A 19,739-nucleotide genomic window follows, 5' to 3' on the forward strand; every position below is an offset into this window, starting at 1 on the left:
CATGATTGCACTTAGGCGCTAACGGACAGCTCAAAAGCTAAAATTGAAAGCAACATGCAGATTTATACTGGTTGTACGCCTGAAAGCATCACAAGCAGCATGCTGTTATTAAGACTTAATGCAACTTTAGTCAAAGCAGACTCTGCATGGGCTCCAGCCACAAGAAAACCTAACTGTGTTTGTTTGCAAGCATAGGCTTTCATGTGTCTATTTGTTTCAGAGTCCGGCAGCCAAGCAGATGAATGTTAAAATGAGGATCCAAAATCCTGATAGGATTAGCCACAGGAACAATTTGTCATTTAGTTCGAGAGAAAGAGGGAAGATAGCATCTGTTTATGTGCGTTTGCAGGCTTCTGAAATGAAATATATGCTCTGAGGTGATTGGAGCATTCAATGTGCTAGATTTATGCTATTTTTTTCCCCTTGATGTCTTGTCAGGGATTTATATTTACCTGTTGATGAAAAACGATGCAAATGGCAGCTCAGGTTTGTCTACAATGATGGATTACAGCAAGCAAATCCAAAAATGAATTTATTTAAACGTGTGTTTTTAAGCCATCGATAAAAACGATGAAGTACAGTACAAATACTGTACATTACATAAAGTACATTTACAGTGGATGATCATGTTGTGCCCATTTCAAAGTGGATAAAGTACAGTAGAAAAGAGAGTAATCAGAAGTTTCACAACTGCAAATACAGTAGTCCCTCGTTTACCCGTATCCTGAAGCCCTGCGATAAGTGAAAAACTGTGGAGTAGGAATAGTAGAACAAGTAGTAAGTAGTAATTTATTTTAATATTTACATATTTAGATATTAAGGCATTTTACACCCTTTCCACGCTCTTGCAACATTAAACAATGTTTCTAAAAGCTCTAAAAGAGCACAGAATGTCATGATTTCAGCTTCCTGCCTCTTCTGCTCTTTGCCACCTGCAAGCGCTCTTGGCCACGCCCACTTCTCCGTTCTGCACACAGATCAGCAGTTCAGCTGCAGGAGGAAGTTTATCCTGCAGTATGAGATGCACAGAGGTGCAGGAGGAAGCTTTTTCTACAGTTGTGGGCTGCACAAAGGAGCAGCAGGTGCTAAATAATTTAAAATAATTTGTTTTAAATAAAAATCCCATGCCGATGATGCGGCTCATCCATCAATCAGCCAGATGTGTGTCATGTCCAATGTTATTTTGAAAAAACGCGATAGAGCGAATCCGCAATAAACGAACTGCGAAGTAGCGAGGGACCACTGTACAACAAAAAAGGAATTAGAAAACCTTTTTTAAATTATTTTTTCTGCATAACTGATGTAGTGTGGCAAAACTGTGGAGGTTTCTTGAAGTTCAGGGTGATTTTGTGATGAGATCTTCATTTTTAAGGTCTTCAAAACCAGGCAGAGAAGCCATGTTTTTCTTTCACTATCCATGTGCTGTCAATCACTTTGCCATACTGGAAAACACAAAAAGGTCTTTGTCATTATCTGAGGAAAAACTCCTAGTCCCTAAAGAGACAGTTTAGTGTGTTTAAATGATGAGAATTTGATGTCTTATATTCAGAAAACAGCAGTCAGAGCCATTTCAGCTTGGAGATTCAGGTAGAAGTTCCCATGGGGGAGTTTTGTCCTGTAAATACTGACCTCCCTTCAAAAGATCTGAACCATCACTTTAAAATGCATTACTTTCTTTTAGCTGTGCTTGTGCACATGTTCTTCTACATGTGCTCACCTGATCATCAGAAACCTGCTCCAAATAAAGGTGTGTGGCGTTCACCACTTGCATTCGGCTGTAGCCGTAGTCTGTGCTGCGGAACGCGCTCCACTCTCTGGGGTTTGGATTGAACCTGTCTGTCCTCTCTCTGCAGCCCTGTGGGTGATTCAGCAGTGATTAAACAGATCTTACAAGAAAGAGACGCATGCTTTACTAAAAAAAAACTCTCTTTTTAAAAAAAAAAAATCTGCAGCTGTGCCCCGATGCGAATCTGGCTGCATTCTGGTGCGCTGATGACTAATCCCGCTGTGGCTAGATGACAAAGTGTGCCCTGCGCTGCTCGCCACCACATCACAAAAACACTTACCCAGAGGAACAGCCGGTTCTAAACTTATGCGGCAGAGCAGCTGCTGCACAAAAAGAACTGTGTACAATACATGACAGTGTTTTTGTTGATGTTACCGAACGCCTTGATCTATGTGGAAAAAGGTTCACAGCAATGCAGCGATGTGGAAGTACTTACAGCAGAGCCTGCTATGATGTGCACTGGAGCCTTGGGGTTTACATACGGATGCTCTGTGCTTCCATTGTACACCTATAACGAGGGCATGCAACTGAAATATAGGACTGTGGACTACAAAGAGCAGAAAAAAAACCTGTAAATTAATTCCAGGAGCAGACCTTGTCACCATAGACGGGCCAAAGTCTCTCATATGTGTGCTCGTGTGCCCACAGCTCCAAATCCACTCCTGTAAAACATTTAATGACAAAAAACTCTTAGCAGGTATAACCACGCTGTAAACATAATTTATAATAACTGCTAGGTAATCTAATGTTTATCAGATCCTGTTGCATTTTAGTCATTTCTTAGCATTCAGAAAAAAAAAACCCCAACAGAGATCTAATAAGACTTTCCATCCCAATTAAAATAATGAACCACAACAAACAGAAGTGACATTTGCAATTCAAGCAGAAATATGTCAGCCAGACTGAGAGCCTGATGTTTGAGATTATTAGCTTGCTTGAACTAATAAAAAACAAAAATTGGACTCTAAACGTAGATCTGTAACACAAATTGGTGTTGCAAAGGTTCCATACCATAGTTGTAAAATAAATCCTCTAGACCAGGAGCAGGTGGTTTGATGTCTTTGCGCCCCAGTCGAACCTAAAAAATTAACAAATGAAGAAATATTTACAGCATTAAAATAAATGCAACAATATCTGCTCTGGAAAAAAAAGTTTCTGGCAGAATCAATGTGCCAATGGTGGCTTCACTGCCAACAGGACCGAGTACTGAGAGAAGCAAGTCAACATTTAACTGCAGTGATTAAGATGGACTTATGGGATGTGATGTAGCCTGACCAGCCTGCAGAAGGCATCAGATACCAGAGCTGATTAAAATGTGCTTCTTGTGATAAAAAAAAACAGTTCTTTACAAAACCAGGAGAACATAACAGCACATGCATGTTCAAGAATTATCCAACTGTTAGAATAATATAACGTCTATCGCTTGGCCAAGTGTAATAACATTTGTTTTCCAACTATCAGGTATGTTAATCAGCTTTAGAGCTAATGTTCAGTTTTATAAACTAGGCTGAAGATATTCTTTACGTAATTTTCTTCACTAAAATCAACACTAAAAACTTTATAATGTCACTTTTCTGTTGAAAAATATAAATGGACAGCACTAGCGGATGTGCATACCCAAGAGTCAAACTTGGTACAGTCATCCTGGTCATCGTCGGAGCAGTACATGGGTCTGTGTCCCATGGTGATGATCCAGGGACGGAGCGCCCTGTTCTCAGGCTTGCTGGCCTCCTAAGCCACGATTTATAGACGTATCAAATGAATAAAAGGGAGACAGAGAAAGCGCAATTGTCTATTAGTCACAGAAATGCATCGATTTTTAACGAAGAATGATAAATTGAAATAATTGTAAGTTAACCTCCAAATCGTTCTTCAGCCATTCGTACTGCCTGAAGAGAAGATCCATGCCATATTCAGGGAAAAAGTACACTTCGGTGGAAAAGGAGATAAAGTGTGCTGACCCCAGGTTCCAGCTGCAGACATGTTCAAATGAAACAGCTTTGACCCAGAAAAGGAAGCACTGAAACACTCTTGACTTCAGTGTAAACTTTATATACATGTAGTGTGAGAAACTAATATCCAGATTTCGTCACTATGTTGCTGCATTTAAATCAAACAGACCTTGTGATTCTAATACTGGGTACATGTAAATCCTGCAGTATGAATGACACAGTGCAGCACAAGAGCTAAAGTAGCAGAACATTTTCCAGTAGCACTTTTTGGAGTTCGTCTTTGCTTCCAGTTGCTCCTTAGCGTGCAGAAGAGTGAAGGACTAAGCCAGCAGGCCTGCCTGCGTTCAGACCCACAGGGAGTAAGCCCGCGGTCTGGCAGAGTATTATCTTTCTGTCTGAGAGGAGGAGGTCTGCAGAGGGCAATGAGTCACAACGTCCCATGTATCGCTCCTTTGTGTAGCTGGTGCTCCAAAGATAGGAGAGGTAACTGCTGACTTTTACAGCTCAGTAGTGCTTACTGAAATACACCAGGAGCTTGAGCACCGTCCAAGAATTCATTTTTGCATGAAGTGAGTGTAAGATCTGTTCCATCAATTCAGTATTTTATTGTGTGAATGTTTATGAAGCATTCACACTATTGTCATCCATTTTTCTTCTGGACATTTTTCGGCATCTTTCTCGTTCCACAATTTTTGTGCTATTTCAACAAATCATAAATCAAAACATTCAACTCGTTCAGGCCAATCCTGCCATGACTTTTGGTATTGGTGCAACTTTAGTTTTTTTGAAATATTTAGCCTTTTCTGCCACCCTTTTCTCATAGAAAATTAATTGAGCTCATTTTACATCCTTTAAATCTTTACATCTGTTTACAACCTTTTACTGCTCCTTTCCCTTTTTGTTCTGGTTCAGCTGCTTTGAGCTTCCTTGTGCAAATGTAAGCTTTTTTCAGCTACTTTCAAGTAATTTCAGCTGTTTTTTCCAGCTGTTTTGTGCTCCTTTCAGATTCTTTTTGCTAATTACAACATTTCTGTGCTTTTTTTAAACCCCTTTCTGCTAATTTCAGCTTATTATGCTCCTTTCAGCTTATTTCTGCAAGTTTAAGCTTTTTCTATTTCAACTACTATTTAGCTGTTTTATGCTACTTTTATCTTTTTTGGCTAATTCCACATTATTTGCACTCATTTCAACTTATTTCAGCCTAATTCAGCAAAAATGTCCACTTCTTTCTGGTATTTTCAGCTTCTTTATGCCTTTTTAGCTACATTTTAACAGTTTTTGTTCTCATCATTTCCACTTTTTTGTGCTCATTTCTGCTTCTTTCCACCTAACTGGGCAAACTGTTTTTTTTTCTGCTTTCTTCTGCTAATCTAAGCTTGTTCTACCTTTTCAGCTACCTTTTTAGCATTGTTTTTTTAGCTAATTTCAGCTGTTTTCAGATACATTTATTTTTTTGTGGTTACTTCTGCTACTTTCAGCCTAATTAACTTATTTCTGCTAATTTGAGCATGTTATAGTCCTTTCAGGTTATTTCTACTAGTTTCAGTTATTTCAGCTACTATTTAGCAGTTTTATGCTATTTTTAGTGTTTTCAGATAATTCCACAATTTTTTAGCTCATTTCAGCACTTTTCACTTCCTTCTGGTAGTTTAAGCTTCTTTCTGCCCTTTCAGCTACTTTTCACATTTTTTTGTGCTAATTTTAGCTTCTTATAGCTAATTTCACAATTTCTGTACTTATTTCTGCTTATTTAAACTAAATTCAGCAAATATGTGTTCTTTCTGCTTTCTTCTGCTAAATTTAGGCTTGGGCTTCCTTTTCAGCTAAAATTCAGCATTTTTTTTAGCTAATTTCAGCTGTTTTACAGAAAGCTCTTCAGCAATATGCATTCACACTGTATTTTTGCAGGATATGCAATTTATCTAGCTACTTTTGCTTCCTGTGCATTTTACAGTTGATATCAACTAAATTGTATTGTTTTACCTGTACCAGAGGCTTTCAGTCTGGCCGGGCATGCTGAAGCGATTCCTGTAGTTGGAGAAGTTGCTGTGAAAAGCAAAGAGATGGAAATTGTGAGAAATGCAATTAGACAAATCTGATCATACAATTTGCATTCCTTGAATACATAATAAATAGGAATTAGCACCACAAACTGCTGCTTTCTCGTAGTTCGTGGTCCAAACACCAGAGATAAAAAAAGCTACAACTGCATCCAAAATACACTTACTGTATGGTAATTCCAAGCTTTCTCTAAAATACACTGAGACAGCAGTCCCCACACTAACCATGTATGTTTGTTTTCATTCTTCTGTATGTTCTCTTTGCAGCTTAAAAAAAAAATAAAAAATCACAACAACTCTGAACTTGCAGTGGTGGAGTCTGCTTCAAGCTTCATAAAAGCTCCAGCAGATCTTTGATCTTTAAAGGAAAATGCACGCTGGCTATTTGTGTTTGCATTTTTAAATTAAAGGCTGCAGGAAGCCTCCATGACATCACCCCAAAACTCTGACTCATGGTCACTTATGGAAGCCAAATAATCAGAAATTGGTCAACATTGGGGAGTCTGAGTGGAGATGAGGTTGGATAAGAAAGTCGGGGCCTTCACTTGTCAGTGAAGTATATCTGCCTCTAAATACACCCCTTTTAAAACCACACTATCCTGTTTAAAATAAAGCTTTAATTTCAGATCCTGTAGACATTAAGAAGTCACATTTTCAACTCTTATTGTTCCAAATATAGCAGGATGCAGTGACCATGTGACCACTGCTCATTTCCCTTCACTAGGCCACATTATAGCTTTGTAAATGAGTCCTCAGGACTCAGTGAGACTAACCTGTATAAATAAAGGTTGAATGAATAGCTGAAAACTGAGGAGCAACTAAAACAGAATTCTAAAATGTTTCAAAGGCTGAACCGTGGAAAAGCTCTCCCCGACTCTAATCCACTTATCTCCTTTCACAGTTTTTACTTTCAGCGTAAAGGCAGGAGCCAGACGGTCATTAATCAGGCACTGTGACGAGGATAATTGTTTTCTTATCTTGCATAAGGGAGGCGGAGAAAATCAAACTAATTCCTCGACAGCAGCCGCTGTAGGTCGAGACAGTTCAGCCCTCTGTGCTGACTGGGTTAACAAAAAGTCAGAGGTTAAGCAGAGCTTAACTGGGTCACGAGTCAAAAAAACAAAACAGGTACCCAGAAATTGACAGTAATGAGGCCTGCAGCTTCCATAGACAGCAATGTGTCGTCTGAATAACTAGAATTATATTTCAGAGAAGGTAAACAACAGATGAGTCTTCCTGACCCCATCAGTCATATTCCACTTTTCCACATTAAACTTCTGATGATGGGCCTGAATCAGCAAAACACTGGTTAATACTCCCATCTTGTGGTTAGGAAAGATATGAGCAAATGCTTTGAGGTATTTGTTTAAAAGTCGGGATAAACAGTATTTTTATCATAATACTGTACATGCTATAGTCAGTAGGATTCAGGAAGTGATGTCATGGCGTATTGAAAGGAAAATATTAGCCTATAAAACAAACCACAGACTTTAATGAAGATCAGCTGTGGAAAATCTGATTGAAAACAAACATGATTAGAAGATATCTGAAATATTGATCTGGACTAAAGGATTTACGGATAACATGAGTCATTTTCTCTATCCCTCAAATCTGTTTCCATATGTTTGCTATCCTATAAAAGAACATTCCATCCTCATCAGATCTTTCCCTTCATTATCTGATGAGCTAAATCCATGCAGTAAGATAAACCGAGGGAAGCTGCAATCATCTTTCTAACTCCCGTCACTAGATATCGTTTCAAATGGTGACGGTTAGTTCCCGCTTCCAGGACGGGATAAAGAAGCATCCGCTGTGCTAAACGAACAAAGACAGTCTTGATTGGTGCGTCAGCATCTTCTGTGGGACCCTCTGTCCTCATCCTGCTGGAATGCTGAACCAAACATTTTGCGGTCAGCTCGTTTCAATTGCTCTTCGCCCGTTTCGCTTTGAGGTTGGAAAAATTGGAGGAACGAAGAGGTACGGTGAACGAGAGCACGACAAACAGCCGCCGCCAGCTGCTGGGAATATTTGGATTCTACACAACACCACAGAACAAACAGATATTTAGGTATCAATGGAGGCAAGGAGAGCTGGTTTTCTGGTTATGTAATGCAGCGAAATGACTCTTGGAATTGGGTTCTCAAGTCGGGATGTAGTGCCAAGACAAAGACTACCGTTAACAGCTCTGTAAAAAAAAAAAACAACACAGGCTGTAGCACATGGAAAGACAGACTCAGGAATATGCCCACTATAGCAGCGGCAAGTAAATATTTTGCTGCAGGATTCGATTGCTCTAATTGTTCCAGTATGAAAAACACACAACTGATTCCAAGGGGCATTTAAGGATCTAGTCAATGCAGAGTTTTGTGAATAAAAATCTACTGCCAAGATTTTAGCTACATTAATATTGTTAAAAAATAGCTTTTTTATATATATATTTGGTGCAACATAGAAAAATACTATAAGAGGTTTATGTTTAAATATAAAAATGATTATCATTTGTCACTCTGCAACTAATTTTCTAGTGTAACCACCTGACTATTAAACGAGAAACACTCACAGCAAATAATATGAAAAGGCTGCCAAAGTTTCTTTAATTTAACCTTTTAAGGTATCACTTTACAATAAGTTTCCCCTTATAGATGGCTAATGAAGCGTTTATAGATGCGTTATTAATTCCTTTATAAACACTTTATAAATCATTAATAACCGCTTGCTTATTATGCATTAATTAAAGGCGAGAAAGAGACAAAACTGACCAGTTTATTGCCAACTAGTGAGCCATATCTGTTCACCTATATATTTCATCTACAGTTATTATATTAAACATTTCAGACTAAGTTACTACCTTGTGAACACAATAAGCATTTGTAAACCTAATTTTTAGCTTATATAATATTAGTTGTAGATACTTGTAATGCAGTGATAAAGTACAATATTATATGCTAAAGAAATAGGTTTACAAACGCTTATTGTGTTTATAAGTTAATAACTTAGTCTGAAATGTTTAATATGATAACTGTAGATGAAATATATAGATGAACAGATTTGGCTCACTATTTGACAAGAAACTGGTCGGTTTTGTCTCTGTCACCCTTAATTAATGCATAATAAACAATTATGAATGATGTATAAAGTGCTTACTGAGGAATTAATAACATATCTACTATTTATTAGCTTCTATAAGAGGAGCCTTATTGTAAAGTGGTACCCATTTGAAAAGTCTGAAATGTCTGTTCAGACTCTGCAAATCTGAATAGTCTAAAGACCTAACATTTACAGGTTGGCTCAATTTAATTCAGTTTAGCTCCGTTTTATTTATAATACCAATTCCTAAAAAAGACATCAAGTATCACCAAACAAAATCTCATGAATCCGAAAAATATAAGTAAAATGTCACCTATGACAGAAAAGAACTAAAAATCAAGCCTACATGTACAAATCTTAATCTGTACTTTGTCCTCGTCTCATCTCTCCTCAAAAATTATCGAGGGTAAATACCCCGAAAATATTCTAAAAGAAATATCTAAAAATGCAGGCAGCGTTCCTGCTATCACATGCAAGATGTGAAAAACAGGCCTTAAGCTGATAATTAACCCCAGACAGATAAATGTTTGCTCTGGAGAGCATTGCCTTGATTAGATGGTGGTGGTTGCTGATGTGGCTCCAACACTGAGACAAAAATACGTCCCATCTGTTTAAGAAGTTCTGAAAAGAACTCGATGTGTTCGATTTGGTACCAAAACTGTGGCTTACGACAGACCGGCCTTACAAAAATAAAAAAAAAACAGCACAAGTATTTGCATTTGCCTTTGTGACCTGAACAAAACCCAGCACAAAGAAAAGGAAGTTTTCATGTTGGCTCGCTGATCAAAGCAGCTGCCATCATGTGGGAGTCTGAGCGTTAAGGGTTTTAATTCCACCTACTATGCAGCTTCATGGTTGCCTGGACAGGTCATGTAGGGAACGTAAGCTGCTATGGACTGGATCTGCCTCATGAACTCATCTCCAATTCTGGCATCGTCCTGAAACACAATCATTCCACCTTAAACATGACACCAAGTATTACTCTGTTAGAAAACAAACTCAAGGCAGGTTGTCAGCATAAAAGCAATGACACAACAACTAACACGAGTGACTGAACTCAGGAAATTGTTGTAAAATGTTTAAGCATGACTCTGTTATAAACAGTCAGTTTTGCCATTGCCGAAGTCTGTTTGCCGTCTGTAGTCAGGTAGGACTGTTTTATCAGTGTCTGTTAGTTATGCTTAGGCTGGTTAGATAAACTTTTTTAACACTATTTATTACACATCCAACAATGTTCTGTCAGATCTTTTTAACTTTTTTTTTTCTAAGATGTTTTATCCATCATCCAGCAGACTTCTTCAATCTGAGGAGCCACCAAAACAAAACAGATTGTCCACAAACGGCATACTCCATAGAGGAAAAAAACAGTTTGCTGGTGCTCAGATGGCCTTCGGGGCCCGCCCTCTCCCTTGTCCACTCCTCTGAGACAGTTATGTCCAGGTGGTTCAAAACCCCAAAGTTCATGCTCAATAATCCAGCTATAAAATCCAACAATGTCCAGTCAGGTCATTTGGATGGTTTTTTTTTTTTTTTTTGCTGAGACGTTTCATCCGTCATCCAATGGACTTCTTCAATCTGAGGAGCCACATCCATCTCGGACAAAACGTCACAGCAAAAAAAAAAGGGGGGGAATAAAAAAGAAACCGTCCAGATGACCTGACTGAATGTTGGATTTTATACCTGGATTAAAGAGCATGAACTTTGGTGTTTATTACACAATTTATTTTTCTAATTATGTTTAGTCTTTCAAATATGTACAAGTATTTCAAATTCAAATTCAATTCAAATTCAAAAATACTTTATTAATCCCAAAGAGAAATTAAATGTTGTTGTAGCTCATCATCCTTGTTTCATTCAAGAGTTGTTGTAGATACTGACAGCTGCGGGCAGGAAAGACCTGCAGCAAATCCAAAGAATCTGGCCACAGATACCGATCCGTCCACCCGGATACAGCTTAATGTCAGATCCGGTGGACCTCTCCTTCCTCCCGGGCAGCAGGACTGTCCAAATGCCGGGCAGAATTCCTCCCTGAGCGATGGTCACTCCTCCCAGCACTGTGCCGAGCTCCTCGTCACCACTGACAGACAGCTGAAGGTGCCGGGGGATGATCCCGGTCCTCCCGTCGTCATGAGCCGAGTTTCTCACCAGCTCCAGGATCTCAGTGGTCAGATATTCAAGCACTGCCGCCAGGTTGACGAGAATTCATCCACGACACCTCCTTTTCAACTCATTTGGGATATGGGGCTGTAGTTGAGATATTTGAGTGTTTGAGATGTTAATCAGCTGCTCCTGGTTGTTAAAAAACACCTTGTTGCCATGGTTACACATCATAACAAATGCCCAAAATTAAAAGGGTTTCAGTAAAAATCCTTCCAGCTGCACAGCATCCAATACCAGAGGAAATAAAACATCCAAAAAACGTGATTTACATCCAGAAAAAAAGAGGAATTAAAGTTTTCAAAAGCAATAACTCAGAATGAAAGTAACAGAGCTACTCCAACATGCAGCCAAAATTTTAATTGTCCTGATTTTCTTATTGTAAGAGCCAAAAGGACTGTTATGCGTTATTTATGGTGGCACAAGTGTTCAGATTTGTCCTACCTTTCAGGTAATTGCAAGAGGGGCGTGGTCACGCGTTAATTAGCTGATCTGGGTCATGGCACCAGGTGCTGCATTAGTAGGATTCTTTTGTAAACTTTTCTGTTGACTGTCACTCTTTTGATCGACATAATTTTTTAGTCATACAAGCAATGTAAATATAGGTGCTGTTTGATGGATGGCAAAAGTTTATCGTGTTAGTTTTAAAATGAATACGCAAAACACAAGCTGAACTCGGCATGGCTCATTGGAGATGCGTCACAGAGCAAAACCTACGCAGCCGGTAGTGGCTTTGTTTTGTGGAACAAAGTCGCTACACACTTATCTTATTGTGTGAATGGTTCACACAATAACGCAACTTAACATGTAACTAGTCCTGCATACTTTATGCTATTGTAACTATTCAAATGACAGAATATTCTGCGCTCATTCGGGACATTCTGGCTATGCTACTTTTAGCTTATATCTCTGGGCCACTTCTGGCCTGCAGGTGACAGTCCAGCCCACCAATGAATTCATTTTTTTTTCTTTTTGCAAGGGTTTGAGTTTTGTTTATTACATTTATGACTCAAAGCAATAAAACAAACACATTTAAAAGGTAACAGATTACTGTAATCCTTGGTTTATTTATAATGTCTGCTGGATGTCCGGCCCCCGAGCTAATGGCTTTCAGAAACTGTGCCCCCCTGAGAAGTTTAGTTGAATAGCCCTGTTATAGCTAGTGTTTAGCTACATTTACCTTTTGGCTACTGTTTTACTACTTTCAGCTTTTAGTTAGCATTTTTCACCTTTAAGATTTTAGCTATTGTTCAACTTCTTTGAGCTTTAACAGCTCAGTTTCAGCGTTGTCAGCAAACTTATTCAGTGTTTCTGTTCAGTGCCCTGAGATGAATTCTGTTGTGACTTGGTGCTTTATAAATAACTTGAACTGAATTCAATCAGCACTCAACAGTCACTGCATTTTGGCAGATACGATATTTCTCTAATGTTTTAAGGAGGACTTTCTAGCACCTGTTCAGGTGAAATATAGCCATTGTGGCTATCTGGCACATTTACAGTAACATTTATTCATGTGCAACGCTCCTGTCAAACAAATTAACAAACTAAACTAGTATTTATTCTTCTTCCACTCAGTTATATTCATCCAGATGTGTTTTAAATGGAATCATCTCTGTTGCAGACTGATTTATTTTAAAGTATGACTAGCATGCAAAACAAACCGCACTGAAACCAGATTGTGTCGTAGATTTCCGACAACTGTGTGACGACCTTCAGAAGCCCTGCGCGGTTTATTTCCACTCTGCCTGCTTTTACCTGCATCAACAAAAACAATGCCCTCCTCTTTTCTGTTTTTCTCCTTAAAACACCAGTAAAACCACAGAGCGTATTCGAGACGTTCCAACTGAAAACGTGGCTTGAATGAATTATGGTGATTGGTGTTTAAAAGGCGTCTGCTGATTCCATTTATCCTTCTGTTCAAATTAAATAAAAAACATTAGTAAAGGAGGAAATTGTTTAAAGGAAAGTGATGTTAGCATCCGATACAAGGCTATGCGTGCTACATATTAAAAAAAAAAAAAACGACAGCTGGGAGGAATTTAAATGAGTTATTATAATGATTTGGACTTGGGACCTGTGGTTTTGAACTCTGGCACTTTTATTCATAAAATACTTGGGTGACGTGGCCCCACTTCTCATCTTTCACCAAGGGTTTAAGGCTTCTCACAGGGATGTTAATGTCTCAGCCACAGTGGAGAGGCTGTATATGGCCTAATAAACAGTGGTTAACTTTGGGAAGAGGGCAGCAGACTAAAGTGAAGTGGCTTATCTCATCTGTCACTGTGGAATTAAAACAGCCTGGAGTGTTGCTGAAAGAAACTTGCTGTCTTTGCTCTAAATGGAAACTACACACAAGTTTACTTCCTATTAACGGTTTAAGAAAGAAAGAAGGGTAACGTACCTCATCCATATCATAGGCAAAGTCCCCTGTAAAACAAACAAAAAAAGATCTTTCAGCAGGTTTTAAGATGTCACTCGCCAACAAAATGTAAAAATAAATTTTGATTTATGTTTTGTCCCAATTAGATATGAGTGAAATGTTTATTTTTGTTATGTTAAATGTGTTTATGGCCTGGAGTTATTTTTTTAGGAAAGGAGCTTAAATAAAAGATTTAGCATTTTCTAAATTTCTCTTAAAACTCAATTCAAGTCTTCTTGCTAACATTCAGGTCAAACCGTGCAATTGTTTGGATTTTTGCTCGGCACTTGATTTGAATAATTTCAAGCATTTTAATTTGCACAAAAATACATATATTCATCAGTTTATGGTTTAAAAGAGATCGAAACTCATAATTAAATTAACCAAGGGATTATTGTAGAGATGCTAGAAGACAGTTTACTTCCTCCAGTCTTTATGTGAAGCTAAGCTAACCAGCTAGAAGCTAATTTGGGGTTTAGAGTGCACACATTAAGTGTCATGATAACCCTTTATTCTTACATATATATATACATATACATATATATATATATATATATATATATATATATATATATATATATATATGTATATGCACCCAGTGCAGTCAGTTATGGACGTTTTTTTTTCCCTCTGAGATGTTTCATCTTTTATCTAAAGGACTTCATCAGTCCGAGGAGCCGCAAGCAAACTGGAGTCCCACAAGTACCACACTCCAATAGTGGGGGGAAAACAAAACAAAAACCAGTTTGCTGGTGATAGTTTGCTGCCTCAGAATAGTTGATGGGAGAGAGGGAAGGCCCCAGAAACCATCTTATCACCAGCAAACTGTTTTCTTCCCCACTATGGGAGTGCGGTTCTTGTGGGACTTCAGTTTGTTTGTGGCTCCTCTGACTGAAGAAGTCCTTTGGTTGAAGGATGAAACATTTCAACAAAACAAAAGAAACCGTCCAGATGACTGAACGTTGTTGGATTTGTACCTGGATTACTGAGCATGAACTTTGGTATAAATTAAAATTGTTTTTTTCAATCACGTTGTCATCTGATCCGTTCTGCAAACCTGCTAACCATTTAAACTTTGCACGGCTGACGCGCCTTTATAAACCAGAAAAAAAGTAGCATGTGACACTCATAAGGTTCTTGCTCCAACTGGATTGCTTGTTTGCACAGTTTCAGTTTGCCTGCATGTTTTAAACAAGGACAAACAGCAGTAATGTTGCTTACATGGGCTTGTCATCAAAAAGAGAAAGAAAAAGATTCATTTTCTCCAAAGTTATAAAGGTCACGTTGTTTTGGCCAAAACATTTTTAACAACATCCACATGCATTCTGTTTAGATTTTACAAGAAACACATATTTGAAAGTGCATTGAAAGAAATCCAACACATAATTTTTAAGCCAATATTGTTAGTAATGAATACAATGCTTGCTAATTACAGTAATTACAAAAAGATGCATTACATAGTTAGACATTTCTTTTGGACCTGTATAAGCTCACATGCTAACATCATTTGATGTAAGCAATCTGTGCAAGACTAATGTCTTGAGCTGCTGGTAATTATTCTTTAACAGCGCTTTAGGAGCACAGTAATAACAATTACATCTATGCAGAGGTTACCTATGTGCAGTATGACATCATACATGCTGAGCTGAGTCTCTTGTTGAAGTCGGGCCAGAGACTGAGGGTTCTCATTGCCCAGATCTCCATAGAATGCAAACCTGGGACTGAAACTTAAGCTGTCGTTCAGCGCCGTGAAGACGAATACGTCGCTCCAGCCTTCATCGCCACCACAGTGATACACTAAAAACAAGAAAATTCAACCATATTAACAGTGCGTAAGCCAGACAAGTCAAAAACGGAGAGCACAGCTCCACCCACCGTATGTAGCAGCAGGTTTGAGGTCTGTAAGAGTGACTCTGTGGATAAAGATGTGCCTCTTCTCTGCTCCCGAGTCCACAAAGAGCGTGGCGTTGCCTTCAGCTTTCATCTCAAAGAGCCGGCCACCTACAAGACCATACTCCACCCTGCTCTGTGTCTTACTAAAGGTGGTCCAGGTCACCACCATGGAATTGGGTCCTCATAAAAAAATTTTTTTTAAAAAAATACAGGTAAAAAACTGAATTGATTTACTTAGCGCACCAGATTATAAGACTCACTGTTGATTTATGAGAAAAATTAAAGGATTTAAGTGCGCCTTATAGTCCGAAAAATACGATGCATATTATATTTCTCTACCTCGTAGGTTGGGTTTTATAATTAAGAGATATAGGTGCTCTCAAACTAAAATACATGAGGAGCAAAGGTTAACACTGACCTGCATATGAGAGGTGCACTTGCTCCGGCTGGGTCCAAATAGGAGCAACACCAAACACAAGCAGATGAGTGAGGCTTAACAAAGCCAAGGCAGCACAGACAGGTGCCATTCTGACACCGAGCTGCTGCACTGAACGTCTGGTGGAGGAAGTCACACAAACAAGAGCGCTGTCACTTTGATCACGTGATCCTTCCACAACAAGAACTTCAACTCGAACTGATCTGACGTCAGACTGTAAAACACACAATCACAGACCGTGCTTTGGTGCACATGGTTTAATCTGTAGTCAGCGGAAATAATGAAAACCCAGCACCAAAAACAGCAAAGTCAGCGAGAAGTGCAGAGGTGGATGATGACGTGTTGACAAAACCAGCTGATCTTGTTTTCCACTTCCATTGTGCACGAGCTGAAAACAAACAAACAAGTGAATTAAGGATATACGCACACGCCAGGGCTTGTCTCAGCTCAGATGAAGTACAAAGACACAATGATGGTGACTCAGGAAGACATGGAAGTTTTATTTAAAGCTAAAACATGGATACAGTGCCTGATCAGCTGACTCTGAGATCAGCTGACTTGTTTGAATCTTTACTTCCTGGTTGTTTTAAACACGGCGGCCGCTAGAGGGCGCACGGTGCCCCTAATGTTATTCAGCTCTTCTACAATGAAATTTAATCTCATTTATCAGCGTTTGGGAAACACGGTGAGTACAGCTATGCTAAGTAGAAAAGTATTTTAGGCCTTAAATGTTGTAAATGAGTGAGTTTTTTTTTCAGTGAACCTACTGAATTTTGAGCAAGTAATTATAACAACACACAGTATCATCTGACTCCAAATCTCCATACCAGGGCTCTGCAACCTTTAGGATCAAAAGAGCAATTTCTGACCCTTCATTCACTAAATTAAACGTGTCCAGAGCTGCAAAACCTGCTACAATTGCCATTATCAACTGGTGGCCCATGGGCCACTTTAAGTGTGTTGGAGGTTTTTTTTTTCTGACCAGTAGGTGTGAAATTATAAAACTCAAAACATCCAATGATGTTAACATTTATTGATATTTTTACATTTTAAGACAAAAGAAAAGACTGGATTCCATTCATCCATCCATCCATCCATCTATTCATCCATCCTCTTTACTTGCTTTTTCCTTTTCGGTTGGGTCACTGGTGCCCATATCCAGGTTGCAAGTCTATCACAGAAGACTGGATTATTATAATGGAAAAAAATAAAAAAAATAAAAAAAAATAAATAAATATATATATATATATAATTTTGCCTATTAAAATATAGCTAAAACAATGAACTGTGTAGGCTTATGTGTGTTTTTTGTTTATTGCGGAGAAATTGAATATGTATCCAATGGCATAAAATTAAAATGAGTAATCTACTTTCTGTATTAGTACTAGTATCCACATATTTGCAAAAGAAGTGACAGGAAAACAGCTAAAACTTGTCATTTTTTGTTGGATGTATAACATCTTATAAAATTCAGTTTTATGTCAGTTTTAGTAAAAGCTTGAAAAAGCCGCTGCAGAGGGACCAAAGAGCCACATGTGGCTGCAGAGCCGCAGGTTGCAGACCCCTGCTCTATATCAACCTTTGTTAGATTTTTCTACCTGGATTATTGAGCATGCATCAGGATATCTATACCAACCTGTTCAGCGCTTCTTCTTTGAAATCAGAAGTGAGGAGGAGCCATGAGGAAAGATTTAACTCTATTTATTAGATCGAGAATAGTTTTGGAAATAAATGCAATGTTCAGTCTACTATCCTTCACCAACAATACTTTGTGTCAGTCCTGCAGACTGAACCTGGCCTAACTGTCCCTGGAACCCTTTTAATGGTGAAAGTAGGTAGATTCTGGTTGGACTTGTTAGATGGGGCAGGATTCTTGCTGGATGTCATCAGGCTCCAGGAACTCTCTTATTTTGACAGGGTGAGTTCTGGTAACTGTTTTGCTTGGATCCGGTAACTGTCAGAATTACTAATAATAAAGTTATGAACAAATATTACTGCCTTGAACGAATAAAACCTATACAGTATTGGACATGTAATCTGAAAATAACTACAGAAAAACTAATTTTAAACACAACAGCCACTTCCTAATATCACATACTAGCTGCTCCTTTTAAAAAAAAAGAAAATCTTTATTAAACGTAAAACATTACAACAACAGTTATCAATATGCATTCAAACAAATAAACAAAAACCAAGGGGATTATTCAAATAAACACATTCAATAAGGTTCATAAATCAAATGTTTTTATAGCTTTCTTGTTATTAGAGTCAGAAATGTTTACAATGTCCGGACTCCTTCTAGAAGGCCTGAAAAGAGGGAATAGAGTGACTGAGCTTTGATTTATGTATGTTTCCCTAAGAGTATTCTGACATTTATCACATATGTGCATCAGAGTTTCAGGTTCAGACTCACAGAGAGAGCAATTCACATAAGATATATTTCTTAAATTTGAACATGTACTGCTTGTCAGAGTAATTTCTATGGTTTAATTTATAAGACACTTCTCTCACTTTGTTTAGCAGCTAATATCTATGGCGATTTCCACACACTGACCCAGTGCAGCCCATTTCCAAATCCAGCCCAGTAATGATCAACATAGGGGGTAGTGGTAATATCTGCTTGAAGTAATAGTAATGACCTAATATTATGATTATTATCATTTTTGGGTTTGACCGAAAAGCATATACAACAACTTGGGTCACCGCGGGGTCAAAGGGTGGAACAACGTCTGGTTTCTCAGCACTCTTTAATAAAGTTAGAACAACATTACTTTAGTAAATTCTTTGGGGGTTACAGGAAAAACAAATGTTTGCAGGAACTCAGAGAATTTCAGCAAATTCCCATTATCATTAATGAGATACTAGAATTATGTTGTTATCAAACCACAAGTGTCAAAAAAAGAGATTTATTTTGGTATTTGATATGTTGATTGTTCCAAATGAAACATTTATGTGGAGAAAAACTGTGTTTAAAAATTAAAGACCATGCCAACATTTGTTTATGAAATTTTTGATAACCAAAGGGGAAGTTTATCTGTTTTATAATCACATAGAGGTACATATTCAAGGCCTCCAGCAGTAGAAAAACATATTTGGGTATCAAGTTCCACGAAGATAGAGTTCTGTAAAAACGGCTTTATCCAGTTAATTTTAAAGGTTTTATTAAAAGTCGAGGGATTTAAACCACCTGAAGCATAAGTGTTCATAATAACAGATTTCTTCACATAATGTGTTTTACTGTATTTTTCCATATAAGATTGAAAAGTAACTTATCAATAGTGGTACAGATTTGCTTGTTGACAGCCAGAGGGTTAGCTGCATATATGAGATGAGACAATCTCTAATCTCAAACACTTAATCTCCAAATTAAGGATTAAGATCGGGTTCTTCTTCAGAAACAAATCATGTTTCTCCCTTAGGGCTGGATGCTACTAAGATGCTACCAATGTTGTCTACATGTGTGCTTCAAACAGTATAGAGCCCTTGAATCCAGTGCACCATTGCACATTAAGATTTATCACTGGTAGGAGCTATCTCATCACTGTGATCTCTATTTTAAAACCAGTGTGTCGTCCCTCTACAGGCAACATGTACATTGCACGTCTTTGGTGTACAAGTCTTATTGGCCTGCTTACGCATTTTATATGTACTTTTATTGGAAGAATGGACAGTAGTTATGCATCTTTATGTTCCTCGTGTGCGAACAGAAAGAGGCAAGAAAGCTTTTAGCTTTTCTGCCCCCTCAGCTTGGAATGCTGTACAAGCTGAATTAAAACTGTCAGAACTTCTTACTTTGCTTTTAGAAAACTTTTTTATTTTAAATGACAATGGATATCTTGTCAACAGTGCCTGTGTTTTAGATCTTAAATTGTCATTGTTTTAAATTATTATTATTACATCTATTGCCTTTTACTGTTATATTACATGTTTTATTATATATTTCTGAAGT

The 19,739-nt window shown here is 38.1% G+C and overlaps 1 protein-coding gene across 1 annotated transcript; it reads right to left on the bottom strand.

Moving 5' to 3' along the window:
* Positions 1–1,239: 1,239 nt before the first annotated feature.
* On the bottom strand, positions 1,240–16,226 carry acp7 (acid phosphatase 7, tartrate resistant (putative)). The gene is made up of 14 exons (XM_037694524.1): positions 16,028–16,226; positions 15,773–15,909; positions 15,337–15,534; positions 15,076–15,258; positions 13,444–13,469; positions 9,726–9,823; positions 5,722–5,784; positions 3,645–3,759; positions 3,404–3,517; positions 2,798–2,864; positions 2,381–2,448; positions 2,223–2,294; positions 1,718–1,855; positions 1,240–1,442 (listed from the first exon to the last, which is right to left on the bottom strand). The coding sequence occupies exons 1-14, from the start codon at positions 16,042–16,044 to the stop codon at positions 1,377–1,379; spliced, it is 1,362 nt and encodes a 453-aa protein (XP_037550452.1). The 5' UTR covers positions 16,045–16,226; the 3' UTR covers positions 1,240–1,376.
* Positions 16,227–19,739: the final 3,513 nt, after the last annotated feature.

The sequence above is a fragment of the Nematolebias whitei genome, chromosome 21 (assembly GCF_014905685.2).
Source record: "Nematolebias whitei isolate Nwh7 chromosome 21, NemWhi1, whole genome shotgun sequence".
Lineage (NCBI taxonomy): Eukaryota > Metazoa > Chordata > Actinopteri > Cyprinodontiformes > Rivulidae > Nematolebias > Nematolebias whitei.

Coding starts and splice junctions, on each gene's coding strand:
- acp7 (XM_037694524.1), bottom strand. Junction 13,470..15,075: donor TGATGTCATACTGCACATAG/GTAACCTCTGCA, acceptor TTTGTTTTACAG/GGGACTTTGCCTATGATATG. Junction 1,443..1,717: donor AGCAGGTTTCTGATGATCAG/GTGAGCACATGT, acceptor TGTGTTTTCCAG/TATGGCAAAGTGATTGACAG.